We start from the raw sequence: 11314 nt of genomic DNA, 5'->3' as shown, positions 1-11314 counted from the left end.
AAGGGCTCCCATTTTTGTTTCTCTCTGTTTGACCACAATTTCTTTTTTTGTTTTGCATAAAACTATCCTCGTCAATTTGTTGCATACTTAACTGGTTATGTGCTGTGATCATAAAGGACTGGTCAGACATATTTTCTTCAGTTTTACAAAAAATGCTTCATTAGTCTAAGTGACCAGGGTAAAAATATAAAAATAACGATCCTACTTACATGCAACCATGCACTCTTTGGCTAAATAAGAGTTTGTAAGAAGATAAAAGAGAAACAGTTTATAGTTTGCTTCTTTCTTCATCAGCAGGTAGGATCTAAAGTTCTTTCCAGGCTGAGGCAGTTTGAAGCTTTAGCTGGTATTTTCTTCTCTGGAGCTGATGCTGTGAAATTGAAATCTTTCATTAAAAGTCTCTATGTACTGCAGAATGTAGATACTCAACTCCCCTCAACTGCTATTTCTTCTCTTTGATAAAACACATGCTTAGATGCACAAAAGGTGTTGGCTCAGCACATGATCGCTCTCTCTCTCTCTCTCTCTCTCTTTCTCCAGCTGCCAGTAATTTAAAGAACTATTCCATATTCCAGTTATTATTGATTAAATCCAGTCTTAGCGATATCTGTTGGCAAAAGCAATCAAGTGTTTTATTGTTAACAATTGAATACTGTAGGTTCCTCCGTGGAAATATTATAGATAATTTAGGAAGGTCACTTACAATCCCCAGGAGAGCCATCATCTTTGGTGAGTTTCACAAACTTGCCATCTCCTCTCAATAGGGTCAATGCAGGAGTTGCAGGGATGTTAATTAGACTGGATTTGGATTCAACAAAAAACTGTCTTTTAAAATGCATAGTTGAATTAATGAGTTAAAAAATAATATTTGATATAAGCATGTATTCATCACATTTAGGTTTATGCTCCATATATTGACAAGATTGTATTTGGAAACGGAATGTCATTTTGCTTTTTAGGATCACAGTTACTGCACCAAGGAATATAAATAGGCATAACCTTCAGGAAAGCAAAGAGCTAGGAAAGTGCAGGCCCGTTAATCTGCTATTCCAATAAAGGGTGATAATTCCACACAACAAGAGCCAGCATTCAATACTGAAAGCATGATGAGAATTAATAGCAGTGCAGGGAGGTTGCCACCCTCGAACAAGAAGTCATTTAAAAGCGTTATTGGTGGGAGTTTCTTTTGCACTAATTGTGTGAGTGGGTATCTTTAACCCCCCTACATCCCCAACAGTGAGAAAGCCTGTCAGATCATGCACCAATCAGCCACTATAATACTAACATGCCAGCATTTCAGTCTATTGAGTGCCTGAACCAGGGAAATCCTCATCCTACCTGAAGCTGACAGCCACTGTGAGCTAGAGAGAGTTGTTGGAGGCCATCTTTACCAACACTAAGGAGAAGCTAAGCTTTTTTTCAGCAGGGGATAGTGAGGAAGGGGGTGTCACAGGGAAGGGGTTCGGGGGCTTTGCAGGCAAGGACAGAGAATAGATTTCAGCAACAACACCCCCCAAACCCAAACTGTGCCCCAATTCTCCTCAGATTGAGGCAAATCAGGGTCACCCCCTGCCACAGCGCAGGCTGCCCTGGTTTCTCCCCCAGGAAGTCGGCCACTTTTCTCACCAGCTGGGAAGGCAGGGAATCAGCATGGCGGTGGGAATGCGACCCTTAGTGGTTGTTAGTGATAACTTATGGACTTTGATTGGTGGCAGTTTGGGAAGATCACTCATGGGCCTTGCTGAGATTACAGAGGTAGCGAGAAAGTGGCAGGTATCTATCTGGCCTGAACCTTGTCCCAGGTCCTTTCTACCTGTTCCCCACTAGAGGGGGAAAGTTCCTGTCCTGTACATCTGGCTTGATCCAAAGATTGCATAACCATCATGTGTTCAAACAGAACATGTCACAGTGCAAAGTATTGAAAATCCTGCTTCAACATTGGAGGGAAAAAATAGTTCCCAGTACAGTAAAACCTTATCTCCTGTGTGTCATATTACCATATACTGAATATGAAGCTGCAATACTTTGATTTACAATTTTGACTTCATAGCCACTCCTTGCTTATAGAGAAAAAGGAAATTGAAAGCTTCAGAGAAAAGAGATAAAAATTTGCTGTCCAATGAACTGCTTCTTAGGTCCAAAATATATGGCTGTGATTTGTCCTGGAGCATGTGTTGATGTGGACATTCTTACAGCAGCCTAGGAATTGATCCTTGTATTGAAAATGTTAGTTCACTGTAAAATCTCCACTTTTGGCAATAGATACTCTGTCAGCTATTAGCAGCGAAATTTTAAAAGAAGGGAAACAAAACAAAAAAGTTTGATAAAGTTTCCATTAAATGGCAACAGTAGCAGTCTGTACTAAATTTATTGCAACAGTATGGGATATACAAATAATAGGCCTTGGACCATTTAAGAGCTTTACCACCTGGGATTCCCTTAGGCCCACTGCAGAGAGATCAAGGGAATGCCCAGCACAATGTTCTCCTAAACAGATGAAAAACTATACCAGACTTTATTGTTAAAACATTAAATTTAGCAGGATTAGTTACGGCCTTTTTAAACAACCTGCCAGACCATTTAACTTTCTACTAAAATCATGCAAATCTAGCTCTATTGATCTTAGTTGCTAGGAGACCAGGAAATCTGTTGGACTCCTGCCTCACTGGCAGCAATACTGGAAAATGTACACTATTAGGCATTTTAGAGCGACTTTCTTCAACAATATTAATCATGCACCCTTGGATTGTTCATTTCAACATTGATTCTTAAATGCTACCCTATAGATTGCAAGAATGGGGAAGGCTAATTTCATTCTTATTTTATATTTGTTTCCTGCACTTAGAATAAGTCAGATGATAAGCTTGTGGTAATGTAACTCCAAAGATTTTTACACAGTGTCAAAGTTTAAAATTATAGCCTGACAGAATGGAAACTTCTCCCAGAGAGTGGTGCTGGCTAATGTGACACTATGAATCAGATTACAGAATTCGTCTATTTAAGAAGTAAAGAGGTCATTGTGTGAAGAGAAGGCAGAAAGGTCAATTACTTGCAATTTCTATTTATGCCAATGGAATAATCATAGGTTGACTTACAAAAAGTGAAGATTGCTAAGAATTTGAAATTTTAATTTGGTGTTTTGGATTTTTGTAAACAGGCAGAATACTAGTTATTCAAAACCCTTATGAACTTGCAACCCATTACATTGTACTTGAAGGTAAGTTTATACACTAAATTTTCCCAAATTAACAAAAGCAAAGGAAATAGTAAGACTGATTCAGTACAAATAATTACACATTCAGAACAATATATGTAATATTCTAAGGATTTCTTTATTCTAGCATTGTAGGTATTTTTAAAAATCTCTTTAGCTATAGTTGTTTACTTGTGATTTTACACCAGCATCTACATGTATCTTCTAAAGACTTGAATCTAACAATACAATGCGAAATACAATCTCTAATATTTCCTAATTCTCTGTTTCTTTTCCAAGGAAAAATGCGGCCCTGTGTACTGTCAGTATCGATTCTATGATATGCCCCGTCATCAGACGAAAGCCAGAGGGCATGGGACAGAGATTTCCTTTAAGGATGTGAATGTGATTCTAACAGGGACCTTCAATCCAGATAAACTCAAAGAGTATTTACTTGGACCTCCACTAGAGATAGAAATTCATGACCGTGACAGGAAGTTGCAGTTCCAGCCTCTACTACCAGCATTGTTTGGTACTGAGGCGGAAGATACTAAACTGAGCAATGTCAGTCTTGCTAGCAGTAAGCGAACTGTCCACGATCCTTTCACAACTGCAAGTAAACGTTGGGATCCTTATGGCATTGCTAAGGTGGCCTTTTCTGACCTTCTATATGGTGAAAAGTGCTTGAATATTGCTGTATCTATACAAAACAGTAGTACACCAGATCCAACTGGTTACAAAACAGATGGATTGGATGGACGTATTATAGGTGTTTCAGGAGCTGTTGATGTTTCAGATGAATGCCCATTACCTAAAGGGCATTATGTGGAATCAAACTCTGTTCTTAATGTAAGGGTTGAATTAGCTTATCCTTTAATGGGAACCACAGATGTGCCACTTGAAACAGAGGAGTGCCAATTTGGTCGCATTATTTACATTTTTGACTATAAAAACACAAAATTTCTTAGTGTATTGCTGGAAACAATTAATTCAGTTAATTCTGCAGCAATTTGCCCAGATTCTTTCTCAAATGATGGAAGTGAAGCAGCTGATGTAGCATTTAAAATGGAGTCTGAACTAAAAGAGAGCTCCAAACAGGATATTTTGACAGGTTTTCATGTAATGGATGGAAAAATACATCTCTTCGTTTTGGAGGGACTGAGAAATGAAGGGCTCAGGAAATTGTGGAAAAACCTGCCAGTCAGGTGAGATGTTCTGGGGCAACAAAATTATATTTTACAAAGACAAAGTAACTAAACATGCCTGCTTAAACTATATGTCCAGACAGCAAAAAAACAGCTGCTGATGGGATAATTAAATGAAGAAAGAGACAAAGGGTGAAAGACCAATGCATCTTAAAATAGCTTTTCAAAAAATGGTAGAATGCCATAGTGGCACCAAGCAGAGTAACTAAGCCAGCAGGAGCCCAGACATGTTTTGTTTCAAGAAGCATTCCAAACTTTCCATGGTATTTGTCAATGGATAACGAATAGCTAATATGACATTTTGCTTTATGGTTTTCTGTGGAATGAAAATCTGCCATTCTTAATGATCACCAAAATAGGATAAGGAGGGGCTAACAAACTCCTTAACATTTGGATTATAGTATAATAGGATTGGTTGCTGTTGATGAGAGGAAGAAGATATTTTACTACATCCTCTGTATTATGAGAGATCTCCATGTTCTCAGATGTCTGCAATCTATCTTTTCATTAAGTAAATTGAGTTTACTGCTGTTCCAGAGTGGGGAAATATATGATCTATATTAAAGCAATGGTACCCAGAAAATGACATTTGTGGACAACTCTTCAAAAGTGATCAAAGTAGCAATAAATACGAGAGAATTCAATGAAAAAGTTGCAATTTTACAAAGTCTTTAGTATGTTTAAATTATTTTTTGGATAAGATTAATTTCCAGTAGTTGGAGACACATTCACAGTGAATAACAGCCTTTCGTATACCATGCTTACTGGAACTGAAACGGAGGTGTCGGGGTGGATAAAGTCAGAAATCACACGACACCAGGTTAAAGTCCAACAAGTTTATTTCTTAGTGGAAATGAAAATGGGACTCTATATGAAGCAGGATGTCAACCGATTATAAGCACATTTTGTCAGGATCAATGTCACGTTTTTTTAAATAACAGATTACATGTTCACAGATTATAAATGATGAAAGATTTGTGTTGACCAGGTCAGAGAAAGTTATTCCACAGTACAAGACTATTGGTAGTGAATAGTAATCAGGTAAGACCATTAAGTGCCAGATATACTTATTTATCTAAAATTATATGTTAATATAAATCTGACATCCACATACATTTCTCATTTACAAAACATTATGGCAGTGATTAAGTTTGCCATTGAAATTTCCACTATGATGGTTTTGGAAGGAACAAATCAAATCACTTCTGCAGGCCCCTGTACATGGGAATCCATTCATGTAAAATAATCTTTCTTTTTGTATTTATATATTTTCAGATCTGTGGCTCCTGAAGAAGAAAGGATTAAAGTGTTGTACAATAGTAACTTCAGTTTTCATCAGAGGTTGTACGCATGCATGGACGATAATGTTTATCATATTCATCTCCGTGAGCCGATGCATGATATTATAAAGCAGCCTTTACTGTATATTAGGGATATGACTCCCCAGGACTGTTTTCAGGCATTGTGTAGGTGAGATCTTGCTTTGACGATTCCAATAATTGAAAAGCTGCATTTAATAAGTAATCTGAATGAGATCATCAACATTTTATAGTTTTCTTTCTTTCGTAAGGAGTTCATTTTTGGGAAGTCGCTCAGCTGTGTGTGATAGCACTTCTGGGTGTAAAAAAAAAAGAAAAAGAACAAGGTCTTCATTTTTGCATACTCTTAATGTCTCTGTGCAATATAACTGTTACTATGCAAGTGAAATTAGACATATTAAGTTCTTGGAATATTGGTATTACTACTTCATCCAACTGGGAAATTTTGTTTTATGCATTCACATGATATGGGAGTTGTTGACTGGGCCAACATTTATTGTCCATCCCTGATCGCCCTTGAGATGATGGTAGTGAACTGTTAGGGATGTTGTTGCAGGATTTTGACTGAGTGACAGTGAAGGAGCGATGATATATTTCCAAGTCAGGACAGTATGTGACTTGAAGGGGAACTTGCAGATGATAGTGTTCCCATGTGCAAGAATGGCTTCAGGCATCTTATCTACTAACTTGGGGGAAGCAGTAAGAAGAATGAGGATGCAGGTGAGAGAATTTGTGGCCTCCCCTTCTTCTCGTCTCCCAGTTCATGGCCCTCTCCCCACTGTTCACAACCACACCCCCTAACCCTGTGCCATTCACACCAGCACACTCCTCCCCCAGCCACCTACTGCTTAAACACAAACTCATTTAAATGCACAAATGTAAGTAGCCTACAGCATGCATGCACTATGGAGACAAGACCAATGTTAAATGTGTCTTGAGTAATACCTTATGTAGCTAAATAACAGGCACAAACGTAGTCCAAATTCAGTAATTTGGGATCGTTAACCCAGCACATCATAAACAACTGTGTTAATTATTAATTTACACACTAATTGAATGGAGTAGAAAGTAATTGCTTGGTAGTATGGAACTTGATCGTTGCTAAAAGGAGACACAAGCTTTCCCTTTTGCACTCATCAGGACTAATACCAAAGAAATGAAACTTAGAAAGGGAACAACAGTTTATTTTGAATGCAAAGAGGATGATGATTGGACTATGGTAGGTTTGGAGATGCAACAGGAAATGTTAACTGTCAATCTTAGTTTGCTGATTAAACTCTGACCAGGAAGGCAGGCTGTGACTGTTCAGGGCATTGACATGAGGAATACAGCAGTGATTGGCAACATCCATAATGCTTTCTTCAATTGAAAAAGGTGCAATTTAGGACAAATTCATTTTGCTTATGTAGAAAATTATCCTGTCTATGAATATGTGCTAAGCAATATGTTCAGGCATACTTGCAGCCAGAATATGCAAGTGTAGCACAGCCACTAGATATGAAGGCTGTTGTGGCCATGCATTTCTCCACATGTACCTCTTTTTGGGCTAGAACAAGAGACATTTTAATAAGCTCTAATGCAAGCAGAGCTGAGTCTATATCATTTTCTGTTGCCACTGATACAGACCATCAAATCCAGGGGAATTTGCCATTAATTTTTCCAGTACTTTTCCTCTACAGATATTAATTACTATAAGTTCTTAAGGTTTATCCAATAGCTTTGGTATGGATTTTATGTATTTGACTGTTAAGCCAGATGCAAACTTTGTGTTTAATACCTCTGCCACTTGCGATTTCTATCATTTGAGCCTCTAATAGACCAATATACTTTTGTTACTTTATTTCATTTTACTTACTCATAGAAGCTCTTACAATTTGCTGTTGCACTTAGTCTCATTCTTTTCTATCAACTTTTTGATCATGCTTTTCTGGTTTCTAAAACTCACCCTATTTGATGCTATTGTACTTATTCATTCGGCCACATAAAGTGTCCTTTTCCTGTGGAGTTTTTATCTCTCAACAGAATGTATTTTCATTGAGAATATTACATTGTTTCTTTAAATGTTTGCCATTGCTCATCTCCCTGTGTACCCTTTGATCTAGTTTCCCCAATTAATCTTAGTCAACTCATCCCACATATCTCTATATTTGACTTCATTTGACTCTTGCTTCAGATTTAAGTATGTTGGTCTCAAAGTTAACTTTTTAAAAATTCATTTGTGGGACATGGGTGTCAGCAGCAAGGTCAGCATCACTATACTTCTTTCAAACTCTATCATCATACTATGATCATAACTCCTAGAGGTTGGTGGTGGCTAAATCAATGGTGAATTGAACAGTGCATGAGACTAGTGGATCAGTTGATGTGAAGATGCATTCACAAGCCTTGACGATTTGTGTGACATCATTGAACCTCTTACTGAAATGCAGCTAAATGTGGAGTCTTTTTATGGAGTGAAAAGTGGCGTAAAGACAGAACCATGCGACTGTCAACAGAGATTAAATTATGTTAAAAAAGGTCAGCAAATTTCTCTTAGTGTCCTGTTATCCAGCTATGTAGGGTAATACACATAATTCAAAGGTGTAAAAATTTATGATGCACCATTTAGTTGTTTCTTAAGCTATGAACAGCAATATTTAAACTTTTAAACTTAGAGTGCCATCTTACATTCAAGACAGCAGCAGAGCATATTGATGATTCCATAAAGAAGGCAGACTCTGGTGGGTTTCTTTGCATAATATACTAGCTGCACGAGCTAATTTATAATTTAGACTTTCTTTGTTTCTCAGACTTCAATACATGTGCTGTGCCAAAAAGCTGAGACAGGTTGTGCAAGGTGACCTTTTCCCAGCTGCAGAAATGATAAAGATCCTGAGTCGTGAGTTTGGAATCCCAGCATCTGAAACAGGTCCACTTACTACCAAGACTGTGCCATCCATCAAAATTGAACCTGTTTCCAAACTTAAACCCACAAAACGGGAATCCTATTCTCTACTGGACATTTACAATGAAAAATATTTACAGAAGAAAAGTAATCAAATCTTCCCAGATCATGTTCAGGTATCAGGCAAAAATTTAAATTTGCATGAAGGCAAACAGAAAACTCCTTCTGCCATTGCCATACTGGCCAATATTATACCTGTGGTTAAATCTAGGTGAAATGTCTAATGCAACATTCATGTCTTATGGGGTTGTGAATATTAGGAATGATCTACAACAAGCAATTGCAGATACGCCGTTGTTGAATGGCTTTAACACTGAGCTAGATGTAGTATCTAAGAAATCAGGTGATATGGGGAGTGGGCAGGAAAGCAGACTGAAAGCTGTTGATCAGCCATGATCACATTGAATGCTGCAGCAGGCTGAAAGATTTACTCCTGCTCCTGTTTCTTATGTTGTACTCTTATTTTAAATGTAGAACATGGTGCGTCTGTGGCATTTGACAGCACAGAAAGCAGTTAAGGCCAAAACATTGTATAATTTCAAGTTTGAGTTTGCTGTAATACTTGGGGACAAGGGAACTGAGTTATGGAGGGAAAAGCAGGACCAGGCTATTGAGTTGGATGATTGGCCACAATCATTGAGTGGGGGAAGCAGACCTGAAGGCCAAATGGCCTAATCCTGCTCCCGTTTTTGATGATTCTATCTATTATCATGATCGAGTTGCAAAGGCCCAAGTTTCCACTGTTAAATTGTGAATAATATGCTGGAAAGTTAAACACGGATGTGATAAATGGAAACCGAAGCCAGGCCTTACTGTTAAAAAGTGAATCTGTTAACTGTGATAATTCAGTCAAGTTACAAAAAAAAAGGTAATACCAAATTACACACTTTGCTACCACCTAAACAGGAAACGTTTTGGATGGCACAGGAAGTTAGCATCAAGCACAATCCTAAATTTCAAGGGGGCTCTTTCACTGACTGCAACTATCTGTTATTTAATGAAAGCAGATGCACTTCTATGATTTCAGGCTGCAGAAGCCTCAGATTTCAAACACTACAAGTCACTCAGTCTCAGATGAGGCATAGGTTTTGCATAGGAAGGTAAAGTAGTTTCAAGTGTAAGCATTAACCCCTGTTCAAATGCAAAAAAAATAATTTTGGCACAAAATATTCTAATGTTGTAGGCTAACATTGATGCAGTTTCTCAGGCTGACAAAACGCTGAAGAAAACCAAGCTAAGAACAATCACAGCAGTTTATCCCGACGGCAAAGCAGTGCACATTTACTCCAGTCAGGCCTTGAACTCTGCTCAGCAGGCAAAGAAACTGCTGCATCAAGAAATAGCTAAGGTGGGCAATCAACTTATTTGACACAAGTTACACCCTGGTAATTTTCTCATTTGTAAATTAATTAATAATTTCAATAAATTAGTATTTGTGGCAATGAAGGAATTTATAATCAAGGATTAAAACTACACAGCAATGCAAGTTAGCATCCTTAAACATGGGAACAAATAGGTATGTGGAATGGTCAGCCTGCCCACCAGCTGTCCATTATTCAATCAAGATGAAAAAAATCACCCTATAACCTTATTACAAGGACAGGCATGCACCAATGTTTTATGTCCGTTGTGTATGTATAACAGTTATATGAGTCAAACATGTTTATTTATGAACATATACAGATGTGTCTGAAAAAAGTTTTTAAATGTCTTGCAATAAATTTTTTAAGTTCCAGTTGTAAATCTCTTTTCTCCCTTAGAAGCCAAACAGCTACTTTACATACAATCAAGATTTTTTGTCAGCATCAGTGGCTCCTGTGGATCCAGAAACTGAGAAAAAGAATGCAAAAGAACGATCAAAGTCGGCTTGGCTAACTTTTGAAGGATTCAGGTTTCATGGATTCAAGAGCAGCCTAGAGTCTAATGAACATCCAAAAAAACCGGATCAAGCACGGATAAGCGACCTTAAGAAGGTGCCCAAGTTCCAATCTTTTAGTAATTGCATTTTCCACTTCAGTGTAAAAGTAATTTGTTAATGATTGACAAAGTATGAACAATAATTGTCAACTCCTAAAGCTTCTTTAACAGCATTCCTAGTAAGTTCTACCATGTGAAGTGATGCATTTGAGGAGGTCTAACAAGGGAAGGATTTATATAATAAATGGTAGATCCCTAGGAGGACTGAGGAACAAAGGGATCCTGCTGTACAAGTCCAAGATGTCAGGTAGTTAAGGTGGTGAAGGCCTACAAGATGCTTGCCTTCATTAGCTGAGATGTGGAATATTGGAGCAGGAAGTCTTGTTGCAAATTTATAGAGTATTGTTTAGATCACAGATGGAATACTGTGTGAAGTTCTGGTTGTCATAGGACAGAAGGAACAGATTGCATTGGAGAAGGGGTGGAGAGTAACTAAATTGTTGCCTGGGATGAAATATCTCAGTTATAAGGAGAGACTGTACAGGCTGGGTTTGCTTTTCTTGGAGTGGTGTGGGGGAGGGGAGTATGGGGAATAGCAGGGGAGTCTGATTGAAGTATACAAGATTATGAAAGGAAGGCATAGAAGGTATAGATCATGAGAATTCTGTCCCCATGGTAGATGTGTGTAAGACCAGAGGGCAAAGGTTTTAGGAGAAGACTAAGCGGTTTAGAGGGT

At 38.0% G+C, this 11314-nt stretch overlaps 1 protein-coding gene across 1 annotated transcript; it reads left to right on the top strand.

The window, feature by feature from the left end:
• The first annotated feature begins 3438 nt into the window (after positions 1-3438).
• LOC125481313 (uncharacterized protein FLJ43738-like) lies at positions 3439-11119 on the top strand. Its single transcript, XM_048592690.1, has 5 exons — positions 3439-4398; positions 5674-5868; positions 8507-8777; positions 9845-10009; positions 10422-11119. Exons 1-5 carry the CDS (start codon positions 3536-3538, stop codon positions 10695-10697), a joined length of 1770 nt encoding a protein of 589 aa, XP_048448647.1. The 5' UTR covers positions 3439-3535; the 3' UTR covers positions 10698-11119.
• Positions 11120-11314: the final 195 nt, after the last annotated feature.

This window comes from Rhincodon typus, unplaced genomic scaffold (assembly GCF_021869965.1).
Source record: "Rhincodon typus isolate 14 unplaced genomic scaffold, sRhiTyp1.1 hic_rhity00001671, whole genome shotgun sequence".
NCBI lineage: Eukaryota > Metazoa > Chordata > Chondrichthyes > Orectolobiformes > Rhincodontidae > Rhincodon > Rhincodon typus.
This window is presented reverse-complemented; position numbering and strand designations above follow the sequence as displayed.

Bases quoted from the DNA above. Each gene is read 5' to 3' on its own strand.
- LOC125481313 (XM_048592690.1), top strand. From the start codon at position 3,536: ATGCCCCGTCATCAGACGAAAGCCAGAGGGCATGGGACAGAGATTTCC. The intron at 5,869-8,506 runs GTGAGATCTTGC...TTTGTTTCTCAG, and splicing joins TGTTTTCAGGCATTGTGTAG to ACTTCAATACATGTGCTGTG. The intron at 10,010-10,421 runs GTGGGCAATCAA...TTTCTCCCTTAG, and splicing joins TGCATCAAGAAATAGCTAAG to AAGCCAAACAGCTACTTTAC.